We start from the raw sequence: 15,458 nt of genomic DNA on the forward strand, positions 1-15,458 counted from the left end.
CCCGTGTCCGTGTGTCTGTCCGTGCCACTGCGCTGACCCTGCGCTGTGCTTTGCAGCGGGAGCGGGAGCGCAGGAACAGCGACAAATCCGAAGATGGATACCACTCCGATGGCGACTACGGAGAGCACGACTACAGGAACGACATTAACGACGAGAAGGAGAGTAAAACCATCATGTTGCGTGGGCTGCCCATCACGGTCACGGAGAGCGATGTGAGTACCGCGCGGGCTGCGCCCTGCCCTGCCCGTGTGCCCGTGCCGGAGCGGCCGCTGCCATTTTGTTCAGCGCTGCATCGCAGTGTCCCCTGCAGCCTCCTCCGCGCTGCCATTTTGAGTCCTGAAAGCATTTACACTGCCACTCTGAAATAGCAGAGGTCAGCTCAATGTTAACATGTTCCTTTCAGACAGAACGATCTGTAGCTCCTTCTTTGTTTCACTTGGGTGCTTTTCCTCGAAGAGGTTTTTAAACTCTTTGCTGCTTTGCTGTATTGCAGGGAAGAGGCAGATTTTTTGCGGTTTCTCCCTGACCCTCAGGTCTGGGTGAGAGGAGGGAGACAGACACAGAGGTGGCACTTACTGAACGTTTCTGGTGTTCACTGAAGGAAGGAGTTGTGCCTGGTGGGGGCACACACGGACCCCGAGCTCCTCAGCTAGCACAGCTCCGCACAAAGCTGCTTTGTGTGGGCACAGCTGTGGGAGTCATAAAATGGCTGCTGCACGGAGGGAGCCAGTGCAGCTGAGCTTGGGACTTAGTTATCTAACTTGTTCAGTAGGAAGGTGTTGAAAATGACCAGCTCTGAGCTTGTTTTTTATATTATTTAAAAAGATTTTTTCCTCCTGTAAGCTCACAGCTGTTACTGGAGGGGCAGCCCTGTAAAGGCTGAGCTGCTGCAGTTTGTTTTCACTCAGACTCCACCTCTGCCCTGAGGTATTTCTGCAGTGGTTACTGACATTGTGAATGTTTCTGCACCATTTCTACAAGGGAAGTTTGTCCCTTTTTGATTCATCGTTTGCATTCTACCCTCCTAATACTGAGTGTTTTTCCCAATCACCATGTACTGCTATAACGTTTTCATAAGTGCTTGGTTGAAACCAAGTGTAGTTTCCTGCACCCAAATGAGACAGCCCAGTAAGACCTTACACAGAACATCTTAGAGCTGGTTTTGTTTCTGAGATACTGGTGTTGCAGCTCTACAGTTGTGCAATAACTGTAAGATAATTCATGTGAATGTTTAGTTCTGAATTAATCTTTAGACAGAGACAATGCATCTTGGAATTTAACATTACTTCAGCAGTCCTGGTTGTATTTTTTCAGTATTTTTTCAGCTTTTTCCACATTTTTCTTGCAAAAAAGCTACTTGGATTGGAGATGTCAGTTCCAGTCAGCACAGAAATGGGCAGCTTTAGATCAGTTGTGATTCTGATGAGCAGCTCTGTTGTATGTTATGTAATATGAGTTCTGTAAAAGCTGCTGAAAAACCTCCTTTTGTCTTCTGCTCTGACACTAAAACATTTGTTAGTGTTTCTTGTTCCCCCAAGCCTCTCCACAGTTATTTGTGTCACCTGTGCCACAGCATAAGCAGCTTTGTTACAGCTGAAGAACTGACGTCTCTCTAGTTTTTGTTCTGTTTTTTTTTTTTTGACGACACATTCTCCACAGATCTACTTGATCTCCTGAGAAAACAAAGGGGATCTGTTAGGGGATGAGAACTTTAGCATGAGGCTTAAGAATACATTCATCATGGAGCCTTGCAGTGTAGGCTTCTTGTTTTTCATTGCTAGGATCAAGGAGTATTCAGACATGCAGGGACAGGGGTGCTAGCAGTGTTCTTAAGAACTTGGGGTCAAGCACAGTACTTGCCAAATCTTGCACAAGTAACCTTGCAACACGAGGCTGTAGGGAGCAGATGCTGGATGACTGTGGCAAGTGATGATGACAGTTGGTTACTGTAGCAAAGGACTTTGTGGGCTCTCTGGTGCTCACCAGTCTCCTATTAGGGTCTCCATAAAGGCTTGCTTTCTCTCTGTTGAGAGTGTTATGCATGCACTATAAGGTAGGCTGCTTCTGTGACTTGTAGCTGTCTGCCCCGATATGAAAATGTTAACTGTTGGATTAAAATCTCATGCAGATTCGTGAGCTTATTGAGTCCTTTGAAGGTCCTCAGCCTGCAGACGTGAGGCTGATGAAGAGAAAGACAGGTGAGAGCTCTTAATCCAGTTTTTGACATCGCCTTCCTCTTCCCCAGCCCAAAAGAGTATCCAGAATTGTCCCCAAACTGCAAGCACATGCAATAAAAATAAAAAAAAAATGGTTTGCCATGGCTAAGGAATGTGGCTTTTTGGAAGACTTTTAGATAGCTGGTCAACATGTTAAAAGAAGTCTGTCTGCAGGGGGTTTTGTTAACAGGTATTGGTAAGTAATAGTAGCGTAAACCCATTTGATATTATGTAGTGTGTTGCATGGTTACCTTTAAACGTGGATTCAGATGGAGTGAAATGTAGCCAGTTCAGGCAGCTTGGTTCCTTGCCATGGCAAAATAACGAGCAGATCCCAGCAGTTGACGTCGCATTTGTAAAGCTGCTTTGTCATGAAGTAATGAAGCAGTTGGAGAGAGATTCGCCTGTTTTAAAGGAACTGACTAACACAAGTATCCCGTCTATATCTGAATGCTGTCTCTAGGTGTAAGCCGTGGTTTCGCCTTCGTGGAGTTTTATCACTTTCAAGATGCTACCAGCTGGATGGAAGCCAATCAGGTTGCTTCACTCACCAAGTCTAGATATTCCTGAAAATGGAACAAGTCTGTACAGTTTAAAAAAAAAAAAAAAAAAGGAAAAATGGAGGTGGAAGGAGTGGTTTGTTCCATAACAGTGATTTAAAAGAATGAAAGCTTTGTATATATTAAAATTTGTAACAGTAGGACAAAATATCAGGTGAAATTGGAAGAGAAAATTGACTGTTTTGAGCATTCTTTGCTATTATTTTAAATGACTTTGTTTCTGTTTAATTGGTTCATGAAGATTTTGCTAATAGTCCTTGGAAAATCGTAACTTACTTGCACCTGATGCTTTCTTCTCTGTTGTCAGAGAAAGCACCTGATTTGTGTTACTTCTCTGAAAGAGAAGTGTCAGTTCATAGCAGTAGCCTGTTCCTCAGTTAAAGAGGGAGAACTGGCTCTTTTAGAGGAACCAGCATGTTTATGCCAATTAAATTAGGTAAGAGTGAATTCTCACATCTCTTATGCTCTGTGTTTTGGTTTTTTTGTTAGCATGACTTGATAAGAAGCCAAAATGCAGTGGGAGACCTCTAGTTTGTTCTCCCGTGATATTTTCCTGTGCCACTGCAAGCAGTTGCACTTGGCTTTGCTCCTTTTGAATATTCATAATCTGTTTTAACAACAGAACTGAAACATGCTCTCAGAGTGAGCAAAGCATAATGAGTTGGTGTTGCTTCTTGCACCTGAGTATTTGATGTGCAGGTCCCTGGGCAGCATGATGAATGTTTTTCTGCTCTGTTGGCCTTACCATAAAGAAATGGCACCATAATGGGATTCATGGCAGTTCCAGCAGATGGAAGCTGTCGTGTGCCTTGTGCTGAATAGTGTTTCTCCATAGGTGGTTTCCCCAGCCAGAGGGAGAGCAGTCTTCAAATTCTGCTTTCCTGACATGCTGCTCAGTAGGGCTGGTGGATGCAGTGAAAGATTTATATCAAGAAACTAATGCTGAGCATATTTTCAGAAATGAGATTATTTTAATATATACAAAGCTGTACTGATGCATAATTTATTGAAACATACTCAAATTCACTCCAGTAAACGGCCACCCTAGTAGTAGGGAATCCGTAGCCTCTCCCCAGCAGCCGGGTTGCTGACTGTTAGATGAAAGAATGATGTATTGCAACTATGCCAGCAGCCTTGTTTCTATGTGTGCATATCCAGTGAGTGCTGGGCCCTCCAACCCTCCCTCCTGCCGGTAGGAGAAATGGCTTTGCCCTATTTAGTTGTGCAGAATGTGAGAGCCTTATACATGCTACGTACTAGATCGATGTCAGACCCTGTTGTCAGAAAAGCCGCTGGTCCTGACACTCCGTGGTACCTCTGCAGTAAGCCAGCCTGCTACAGAAATGGTTCTTGTATTGCAATGTCTGGGGTTTGGCCTCTAATACTCACTGCCTCAGACATGCTTCCACCTGTTTCACTAAAATATATTGATGGCCGTATTTTGAAAGGGCATTCTGCATACCCACGCTTGGCAGAGCGTGAGGCTGAGTCAAGGCTTCTTAAATAAATACGTAACTCCTCTGAAGTCAGAGTGAGAGGACATGCTGAAAGCATTATGAACTTTTCCTACACCTGGAGAAGCTTCACGTGCAGTCTAGTTACTCATTTTGGAGAGCTCCTGCCTGAATGAAGAACACAAACCTCCCGTGCAGGCTTCCAATTGAACTGATGCATTAGTCCAGTGAAACCACTCTGAGTTACCTTTCAGTTGATGGCACTTGTAATCCAGCCTTCAAGAAGTCTAAGCAGGGTCCCTTTGGGAGGAATTACTGTATTTTCAAAGGGGCACTTCTGAAGTGTGCTTGGAAAAGTAATCCAAATGTGGTGATTAAAAGGTCTGGGGTGTTTGGAGTAGGGGACGAAGTGAAGCAGTCACCTAAGGACATGTTTAAAAAGTCGCTCAGTGCTATGCCAGAAGTGAATAGACATGTGGGGGCAAAGAGACTCCTAAAAACGTGTTAATCCTGAACGCAGCAGATCAGGACTTTTGTCTCCTTCGAGACACTTTCTGGTTCCATGTCAGCGTTTAGTGTTTGGCAGCTTTTTCAACACTCCCTGATTCCGTTTATCTCTGCTCCACATCCCATTCTCTTACTGCCCTCGTCCTCCTCTCTGCAGGATTGGATGGGCAGGGTGTAGGTGGCGGTGGTTGTCCTCCACATCCTCCCCTTATGTTGTCCATTTAATTCAGGAGCACTGATTCCTCCGAAGGGTGCTCTACCATGGGAAAATGCACATGTGTGTCTCGATACAGGAATAATTGAAAGCACTTTTTTTGCAGAAAAAGCTGGTGATTCAAGGGAAGCAGATTGCAATGCACTACAGCAACCCCAGGCCTAAATTTGAGGACTGGCTTTGCAACAAGGTACAGCACATGTTTTTATTGGAAGGCATTTGTCTTGACTTTGGTGCTCTCCACTAGCTCAGTGATTTGAACAAAGTGGCATTCAGACCTGCTCCTGCTGGTGGTCCATAGGACATCAGTGGTGTAGTGAGATGAGGGAACAAAAAGGCTTCATAGCTGTGGTGGCAAAGTAGAGTGTGATACGTGTTGCCCCTGAAGACAGAGATGGGCATGAGCTGTACTGAGTATGAAGTCATTAGATGGTGCCTTATCTGATGTGGAATTGCTGTTACACATTGCTGTGCACTGCTTGTTTGACCTCCCAAAGAGGAGATGATGTACTAAGATGAAGATCAGGGTGTTCTGTCAGGCTTTTAGTTATGCTTTTTGTCTATAAAGTTAACTTGTTCTCCAGCCTGTGTTCCATTGTAACATGGTGGGTTTTAAAGCAGTTACTGTTCCTGGAAGTGTAAGTTACAAGCCACATAGTTAAAATGACTAATTTGGGATGACTAGGGGAAAAGTAGCTGGGGTGTTCTGAAGAGCAGCTGTGGTGCAGATAAGGATGGCATTTGGTGTTCTGGATTATTCTGGTGGGTTTAGCTGTGTTGTGTTACATTGTTTGCATGTCTGGGTTTTGTTACTGTACAGCAAATGCAGAACTCTGTAACAAATTACCTGAGTTCTTACTAGGCTTGTTTGTTACAGTGCTGCCTGTACAACTTCAGAAGGAGGCTAAAATGCTTCCGCTGTGGAGCAGACAAATTCGGTATGTTACCTTGATCATTTTGGTTCTGTTTGATTTTGTGGGAAACTTAATGGCCTGTGAAGGAAGCAAAGTTCACTGTAGATCCTAGACTGGCTTGTGAAATGCTGAGCTTGAACGGATGAACCATGTCCTGACTGAAATATTTTCTCTTCTCATGCAGATTCAGAACAGGAGGTACCACCTGGAGCAGCAGAAGCTGTTCAGTCTGTGGATTATTACTGTGATAGTAAGTTATCTTATTGTAGAATGTGAAATGTAAGCATAGGTACTAAAATCCTTTCTGTCCCTCAGCCTGCCCACTGAAGGACTTGAAGTACTCTGCAAAGCCATTATGTGCACTGCTAATGTCATACTTTGTTTTCTCCTCAGCCATCATTCTCCGAAACATTGCTCCTCACACAGTAGTGGAATCCATCATGACTGCCTTGTCTCCGTATGCATCTCTGGCAGTCAATAATATTCGTCTTATCAAAGATAAGCAGACTCAGCAAAACAGAGGCTTTGCATTTGTGCAGCTGTCTTCTGCCATGGTGAGGGCTCTATTGATACGCTGAGAGAAATAGCTGGTTAATGTGCTTCTGTAGCTGCAGCATTTAAAGCCCTTGAGCTGTTTGAAGGACTGCCCTGCTTCACCAGGGTTAAGTGCCACTCAGTGTGTCAAAGCTGTTCATCATCAGCTGCAGTTTGAAAGAAGGTGGTGGGGTGTTGGGAGCACATTGAAAAGCTGGTTTTGAAGCAGAGTGCTGTTCTGGGCTAGATTCATGCTTGGATCTCAAAAACAATGGTGTGGGATTGTATTTTCTTCACAGAAATTAAGATCTGGGGCATATAATGTGGGACAGGTGCACAGAATTAGGCTTCTTCCACCTTGAGAAGGAGGAGGAGGGTGGATCTTGCTCTTCTCTGCAGCATGCAGTGGGAGGGTGTAGGGACAGCAGAGACTTACTCTCAAGGATATAGAGGTAGGACAGTAGGCAACAGCTACAAGTTGAAGTGCTGGAAATTGCAGTGAGGTACAAGGAAAACTTCTTAAGTTTCAGGGAGGTCAGGTTGTGGCAGGGAGTCCCTGAAGGGTGGTGAAGTCTCTGTTTCTGGAAACATTTAAAAGAGGTGTAGGTGTGGCAGCTTGGGACATCATTTAGTGGTGGACTGGGCAGTGCTAGATAATGGTTGGACTTGGTCTTAAAGGTCTTTCCCAGCCTAGTTCAGCATAGACTCCATGAGTCTGTATGTCTGACTCAGATGAAATGGGATCTGTTTGGACCTGCTTTAGTCAGTGGAGCAGGTTGTTGGATGAAAATGAATGCCTGTTCGCAGTCTGTGCTGGCTTCCCGTTGGGAGTCATTTGGGGGCTTTATAAAATTAATATTTTAGAACAGTAATAGTCAGTGACCAGGAGAAACAAAATTTGCACATGGGCTGTGATTGATTGGTGGGACGGTGTTCTTCTGTGTGCGTGTAGTATGAGGAGAGGGAGGTGTTCTTACGGCTTTAGCTCTTTTCAGTGGCTGTACATGAAAAGGTGGAGCTTTGGGAACTTCTGACTCCTCCTCAGTAACCTGCCTTTCATAATAATGAGTATTTCTCGTTGTAGGATGCTTCTCAACTGCTGCAGATTTTACAAAGTCTTCAGCCACCATTAAAAATTGATGGCAAAACAATTGGTGTTGACTTTGCAAAGAGTGCCAGAAAGTGAGTTGTGGTAGCAGTCGATTGTGGTTTTGCTTTTTTTTATTCTCCCCAATTGTATTGGAGGTTTGTTGTTGTCACCAAGGCTTTTGTTAAGATAACTGTAACTCCAGAGTTTTGCTTCGCTTAAGTGTCTTGTGTTGCATGTGTCCTGCTCTTCACTGTGTGAGGAGAGTGAAAACAGTGTTCCCTACCCACCCCTGTTTCCACTTCTCTGAAGATAACATTGGAACTGCTTGTGTGCACAGCACACTTGTTTCCTTGGAGACCTACTGGCTTGTTATTGATGGTACAACAGTGAACTTGAAGTTCTTTACTTGCCAAGCAGTGCTTTGGCTCATTCATTACATTCAGGATGTTTTATTACTGCCAAGGGCAGACTCTACCTCCTTGCATGGGGAGACCCTTCAGAAAAAAATGCAGTATTTACTGACATGCTGATTTTTGTGATTGCAGAGATCTGCTTCTCCCAGATGGTAACAGAGTCAGCGCCTTCTCTGTGGCAAGTACAGCCATTGCTGCAGCTCAGTGGTCATCCACGCAGGTATGATTTCAAGGCTGTTGCTCATATTTCTGCTTTCCTGAAAATGAAATTGTAAGAGCCTATAATTTCTCTGATGGCCACTTTCTTGGCTGAATTGACCAATGGCAGATCTGGGTGTGATACATCTGCTCCTGACAGTCAGTTTGGAGCCTGAGCAAAGTTGAAATTCTGAAATACAGTAACTTACTTGTCCCTGACAAAAATTGCTTGCTTGAATTTCAGCCACAGACTGGAGAGGGCAGCACCCTTGACTACAGCTACCTCCAGTCAGGACAGGATGGCTACACGCAGTATGCTCAGGTTAGTAGTAGTGGTTGGTTGTGCTCTCACTGGTAGGTGGTTGTAATTTAGGTATCCAGTCATCTTACGGTGTCATTCATTTCTCTCTGCAGTACTCCCAGGATTATCAGCAGTACTACCAAAATCAAGGAGGAGTGTTGGACACAGACTCAGCTACCATATCAGGTAGTGCTTCCAGCGTCAGTAAGAAGCAGTTGTTTGTAATGATAATTTTGCAATAGAGATATTTTACCTTAGCCTGTATGTTGCTTTGCTGTGTAAAAGGAGACTTGGCTCATTTTGCTCTCAGGATGTCTGAAAGAGCGTGTGTTACTAGACAATTGTAACAGATTCATTTAGGTGAGACCTCTCGTGCAGAATGAGAGAACAGCCTCTGTTTCAGACTGTTGACAAGACCTTGAACTCATTACAGTGGTGTAAGCAGCCCTAGGCAAATGTTAGCACTAGCAGCTGTCAGAGGCCAGGAATCGCTGACTTCGGGAGCAGAATATTTCCTCCTGAAAAGGAAACTATTCTTTGTGTAGAAAATACCCACTGTGTATCTGTCTCCTTTTGAACGTTTATTGCCTTGTTTGGCTGCTGGAGCTGGAATTAAGAGCTGAAACTGTAAACAAAGTAATTTTAGCCCTAGGATGCAGTACTGTTTTACAAATTAGTTGGCTTATCCATTACTGCTCTCTGTTGGCAGGAGCTCCGGTCACCACCACCACAGCTGCAGTTGTATCCCAGAGTCCTCAGTTGTATAATCAGCAGACAAACTCACCTGACTCTCCGGTAAACGCTGCACTGCTGAGTCCTTGTGTTCAGCATGGGGGTTCTGTGGGATATGTGTCTTAGCTGCAGCCTTCGCTTTTTAAAGCGGGTGGTACAGCAAAGCAGCTGAGTGTCCATGGGTTAGTCACAGTGTTTGTGGTCATAAGTCACCTGCCATTTTCTTTTCTGTGATCGTTTTGTTTGTTGCTAAAGGTGAGTGCCAGGCTGCTGGTGAGGAGGAGTTAGCTGTCGTATGTGTGGGGTGGGTTGCTCACGCCTTGGCTCGCTGTCCTTGCTTTCTTGCACCTCAGTGACAGGTTTTCTAATTGAGGTTCCTGGTTTGGGTTTTTTCAGACACAATCAGCACCACCTACCACTAGCACTCAGGCACAGGCGGCTGCTCCGACTGGCGTGGTGCCTGGAACCAAGTACGGTAAGCACTCAGGAGCTGCTCTTGGGGACAGGTTTCTGTCACTGTGTAGCAAGAGAGAGACTCAGCTTTGGCTGAGTGCTCCATCACTGTGTGTCGTGGTGAAGCTGCCCCTGGAGAGCATATTCTGCACGGGTGATTAAGAGCCCTTTACAGACATGTCTGCCATTGTGGCTGCTAATAATCTCCGAATTTTACCTGAAATGTAGAAAGATACCTGTCTGAATTCGTCTGGAACCACCATGTCCCACACTTTAATTTTTTTACAGCTGTCCCTGACACTTCCACCTACCAATATGATGAATCTTCAGGATATTATTATGATCCTATAACAGGGCTCTACTATGATCCTAATTCCCAGGTAAACACAAGTTCTTCCCACATGTCTTAACTGTTAAGGTCCATTAGTTCCCTCTCTCATCATATGAGTGACATTTGAAGTGCACAAAATACCGAATGTTGCAGATAACTCTCAGGAGTGTGTAGGGCTGGGACTTGACTTCCCTTTGGTATAGCCTTTCATTTTTCTCTCCTTTTCCTTAATTTTCCTCCCAGTTTGGCCCATAGAGGATTAGCGCTTGTCACAGCCACTGTTACTGAGCTGTTTCGTTGTGGAGTGCCCAGCAAAGTGCACCCAGCTCTGGGCTCTGGTGGGTCATCTCTTGGGAGAAGCAAAAGGTTCTCCATAGTGCTGTTGGGCAGAATCACCTGTGTTTGGGGACAGAGGCTTCAGCCACTTCCTGCCTTTTGGCTCCTTTGTGGAGTCTGCAAAACTTGTTTGGACTCTACAAAACGGCTTCCCGTGTGGTGCAGTAGTGTGAATCAGCTTGCTTGGGTTCTCCCATGGACGCTGAGCTCCTGTGAGGCGTTTAACTGTTCTGCCTCTCCTTTCCTCTGGCAGTATTACTACAATGCCTTAACCCAGCAGTACCTGTACTGGGACGGCGAAAAGGAGACGTACATGCCTGCTGCAGAGGGTGTCACGTACCAACAGACAGCTACCACAACCACCACCAAAGAAGTTAAGGAGAAGAAAGAGAAGCCTAAAAGTAAAACAGCTCAACAGGTAAAAGACAAAATGGGATCATAAGTGGGATAAAGTCTTCTGTGGAATGGGATAATAGTTCTCCCCTTTCATGACAAAGGAAATCCTGCGTTATTCGGTGGGGTGCATGTCTGCAATTTGCAGGTGTTGTAGAGGGCTGAGGAGAGGTGGAGTTGGCAAGGCTTCAGTGCAGAAATAAGCTCTGCATAGGAGGATTGCTTCTGGAATCCTGCCAGGACCAGTGGGAGTATTACTGAGCCATCACTTAGAGGATTAACTTGATAAGAAGGGTTTGTACAGTAAAAGCAGCAAGCTGCGGTATCTTTGAACGCTGTACACAGGGAAACAGCTGCACTGCATCCAGTGTCCCATGGTTTAAAAATAAAAGGTAGTGGGTTGACTTGTTCTGAAACTGCATGTGAGATTGAATGTGTGTCATAAAAGATTGATAGCTCTGAGGGGAGCTGTATGAGCAAACCACTCTGCATTTCAGATTGCTAAAGACATGGAGCGTTGGGCAAAGAGTTTGAACAAGCAGAAAGAGAACTTCAAGAATAGCTTCCAGCCGCTGAGTACCAGGGAGGAGGAGCGGAAGGAGTCAGCAGCTGCGGATGCAGGCTTTGCTCTCTTTGAGAAAAAGGTGAAGGTGCTGACAGTAGTGTGCAGGGCGGGGAGGGTGGCATGGCAGGGAGCTCAGTGCTCATGATGTTCTTGTCTCATCCAGGGAGCTCTGTCTGAGAGACAACAGATCTTGCCAGACGTGTTGAAAAATGGGGATGATGAAAATCCACTGAAGGTGAGTATGATACCTGGCAGAGGTATTATCAAAGGTTACTGATAAAGCACTGGAGAGGAACTCTAGCAGATACTTGCATTCCAACCTGGATTTCCATGGCATCACCTGTAGAATTTGGTGGTGGTGGTTGCCGTGATGCCGTGCAAGTGCACTAGGCTGTGGGTGACAAATACACTGAGAAAGCCTGTGATTCCTTCCAACCTCAAGACCTCGGTTGAGGTTTTGAGGTTTCTAAATACGCTGTGCTTAAAAGTATTGTTTGGCTAGTGGGAACCAGGCTTTGCAGCCACTGTAGTCTAATGTGGTTCTTCTGAGTTGCAGTACTAGTAAAAATATGTGCCTGCTACTGAATTGAATGGGGACCCTTACTACATGGGTGGCAGAGAAGGATGAAGTACTTAACACTTCCTTTGCTTCAGTCTTCACTGCCAAGCCCAGACCTTCCTCATCTTTCCCTGTCTTGGCAAAACTGAGGAAGAACTATTACTGTGGGGATGACTGAGCAGTGGAATAGGTTTCCTAGAGAGTTGTTTGGAAATACTCTGAGGTTGTCAGGACACAGTCCTGAGGAATGCATGCTATAGGGGACCCTTTTTGATTAGGGAGGTTGGTCTAGCTGGCCTCCAATGGTCCCTTTCAAGCTCAGCCATTCTGTGATTTCATCCTTATAATGGGAGAGTGATGCTTTTGTTGTAAACACACACATCTGCAGCCTCTGTGTTCCCTCTGTGAACTGTGGTGACACTTGCACTCCCCTCAGTGCTGTCGTTCCTTTCCAGCGTGGCCTTGTGGCTGCCTACAGTGGTGACAGCGATAATGATGAGGACTTACTGGAAAGAATGGAGAATGAGGAAGAGAAGCTGACTGACTGGAAGAAGATGGCTTGCCTGCTGTGCAGAAGGCAGTTCCCAAACAAAGATGCCCTGATTCGGCACCAGCAGTTGTCTGACTTGCACAAGGTAGTTGCACTATGCAGCCAGGAAGGGACTTGGTTGCCAGAATTCAGTATGTAAACTCAAAGCCGTGGTGCTTGTTGCTGTTTGGGAAAATACTCCTTTTAAAGTAGAAATAACTGCCAGTGGATTGTTGCTCTCCCAGAAGTCAGCTACTTGAAAAGAGCTGTTGTGCATTTCATGTTATTAAACTGAATCTCTTTTTGTTGCAGCAAAACATGGATATCTATAGGAGATCAAAGCTTTCTGAGCAGGAACTTGAAGCCTTGGAGCTGCGTGAGAGAGAGGTCAGTGTTGAGATGAGCAGATGAGTAGCTAATGGAAAACCTGCACAGGTGGTCTGTTGAGCTCTCCTTATCCTGACATGTCATTTGAGATAATCCTTGTAAGCCAGCGCCTTCTTGGGTCAAGGTTCAGAGCCACCCTCTTACATGGAGAGAAGTGTCCCATATCCCACAGCTACAGCTTAGCAGGGAAGGGTCATTCCATCTCCAGCGTAGGGCTGTATATAGACTGGGACCAGAAACTAGCAAGTCTCTTCCTACCCTAGTGCAGGTTCAGATTTGCTTCAGGATCTGGTGTTCTGCTGTCTGTCATGTTAATTTTAGCAGGCTGCAGTGGACAGCTTTCTGTAGTGGCAGGCATTTAGCTTACTGTCATAGCTCAAAGATGAACAAGTGTGTTGAAGTCCATACTAACTGTGGTTGCTTTATGCAGATGAAATACAGAGACAGAGCAGCTGAGCGGAGGGAGAAGTACGGCATCCCAGAGCCCCCTGAGCCCAAGCGCAAGAAGGTCTATGATGCTGGCACAGTGTATGTATCCAAAAGCTGCTCAGCAGTTGCTTCAGTACACAATGAACAGTTTGGTTTACTCATCTCTTCTTCCTGCAGGAATTACGAGCAGCCCACCAAAGATGGCCTTGACAACAGTAACATAGGCAACAAGATGCTGCAGGCCATGGGCTGGAGGGAAGGTTCGGGCCTGGGGAGAAAATGTCAGGGCATCACAGCACCCATTGAGGTAAGTAGAGAGGAATGGCTCCCTCAGGAGGTTTGGTGCCTTTGTTTGTTTTTAATCCAGAAGCACTCACTGATGAAGATCTCTGGAGGAATAAACTGCCATCAACAGCAAAGCTGCGTCTGTTCATGTTGGCTCCTGCTCCTGTTTCTCCTGTTGGATGCTAATGCAGAGGCAGAGCTGTGCTCCTTACTTTGGCACTCCTTTGAAGTGCTTTGGCAGCAGTACTCTGGGGTGGACTGCCCTCACTCCAGCTGTTGCCTTTCCTGGCCTTACCTGTGCTCTAGGTTGGCTGTTAGGAACTGTTTGTGCAGTTTCATTCCAGCTTCTGTTGGAATGGGGTCGGAGCAGTGTGAATACAACAAGCATGGGGTTTTGTCTGCACTCACATCTCTTGCTGTCTGTATGGCTGTGGGGGATCCCCAGGGAAGCTCAGGAAGCTGGCTGGGCTCGAGGGGTTTTTTTGGTGATGTCGTGGTGGTATGGCTGTTCACTGCGGAGGTGAAGTAGCTCTCTCTCCCCCTGCAGGCCCAAGTACGGATGAGAGGAGCTGGCTTGGGAGCCAAGGGCAGTTCCTACGGCGTCTCTACTGCGGATTCATACAAAGATGCAGTGCGGAAAGCCATGTTTGCTCGCTTCACGGAGATGGAGTAACTCCTGCCTGCGAAGCACTTCCTTGTTAGCCAGAACTGACTGTTAAACTGTAGCCTTGGTGACCTGGCTGTATTCTGGTTAGAGCTGACCATTTCATTCCCTTGGGCGATGTTCCCCTCTCAGCATGTAACACTTCCATGAGCAGATTGTTTGAACTGCCCCAACTTCATGCTGGAGAGCTCCTGGTTAGACCAAAGGGGATGATGTTCTTCGCACGGTCATGTACATAGTGTAATGTATTCTGTGTTCGGAGCGTGTTGTCCAGGTGCAGCTCCTGCCCTCCAGAGCAGCGGCGGGACCCGTTAGCTGTGGTTTCACACTGTCTCTGCTCTCCTTTTGTTGTATTGTCTGGGTTTTGTTTGTTGGTTTGTTTTTGTTTTTTTTTTTGAGAACTTTTCCTGTACATTTTGTATGATATATCTTTGTATAGACTTTTTGAAGACTTTGATTCTAGTTGCCAGTTTGGCTCATTTCCAAAAGAAATACATCCAGAAATTATCCTATTTCTGTTTCTCGGTGGATGAATGAAGAATTAAGTTGCCAATGCCACTTGTCCTTTCTGTTGTTCTGCCTCTTCCTTGATGAGACTTCGTTCTGGAGTCTTCTCTCCATGCAGCACTCTGCTCACCTCCCTCCTTTTCATCCCTGCACAGCTCCAGGGTGGACACTGGCTGGTGGAGCATCAGATGTCCACATTGCACTTTCCTTCCACAGCTGTAGGAACGGGAGAGGACCAACTGCAGTGTCTGCAGCTTGTTGGGTCCTGCCCAGAAGCCCCAGGGTGTTACCTGCGGGCCTTACGGTGGATGAGGGGCTGGTGGGGAAGGGACCAGACTGTGTAGCACCTAGGGCAGTTTCTGTGCTCTGCCTTGGCTTCCTCTGGCCTCCCTGAATAGAGTGGTGAGGCTGTGGCAGGTTGGGCGACAGTGAACCTCCTCCCAGTGGTGGAGTAAAGTAGCTCTTCAGTTACTTTACTGCCTTCCTGTTTTTTTGCCTGTGTCATATGTTGCTTGTCCACCCTCCTGTCCTCTTCCCAAGAACCAAGATGAGCAGAGCAGGGCTCAGCCCTGACCTCGGCTTCACTGATGCCTTTGGCTGTGGGCCTTGCACAGCCTGCACAAGGAAGCTGAATCCAGGAGTAGGCTTTACTACTGTCTGGGTGGGCATAAGAATGCATTAGGATCAAGCAGGAGCATCACCACTTGTTATTGGTGCAAGACCCATCTGTGGGTCGAGGCCAGATCCTTGAATCCCACTTGACCAGAAATGCCTCTATGCCCTGAGGCACGGGCTGGCCGCTGCCTGATTTTTTGAGGGGTGTCTGCCTTGGAGTGAGCCGAGGTGTGGAAGCCCTTACCCCTGCCGCGGGATGGGGTCCCTCCCCG

General features: G+C 46.3%; 1 protein-coding gene across 1 annotated transcript; it reads left to right on the plus strand.

Annotated features, from left to right (window-relative positions):
• Positions 1-56: 56 nt before the first annotated feature.
• Positions 57-14,246, plus strand: RBM5 (RNA binding motif protein 5; the record flags this gene model as incomplete). Its single annotated transcript, XM_009073209.1, has 22 exons — positions 57-212; positions 2,129-2,198; positions 2,680-2,753; positions 5,058-5,141; positions 5,829-5,889; positions 6,050-6,115; positions 6,259-6,419; positions 7,484-7,581; positions 8,035-8,122; positions 8,345-8,422; positions 8,515-8,587; positions 9,111-9,196; positions 9,530-9,608; positions 9,875-9,966; positions 10,507-10,671; positions 11,144-11,290; positions 11,375-11,446; positions 12,226-12,405; positions 12,612-12,686; positions 13,117-13,214; positions 13,293-13,422; positions 13,948-14,246. Coding segments are annotated over 22 exons (2,259 nt in total), but the record flags the coding sequence as incomplete, so codon positions are not given.
• Between the last annotated feature and the right edge of the window lie 1,212 nt (positions 14,247-15,458).

Source organism: Acanthisitta chloris, unplaced genomic scaffold (assembly GCF_000695815.1).
Source record: "Acanthisitta chloris isolate BGI_N310 unplaced genomic scaffold, ASM69581v1 Scaffold26704, whole genome shotgun sequence".
In the NCBI taxonomy this organism is placed as follows: domain Eukaryota; kingdom Metazoa; phylum Chordata; class Aves; order Passeriformes; family Acanthisittidae; genus Acanthisitta; species Acanthisitta chloris.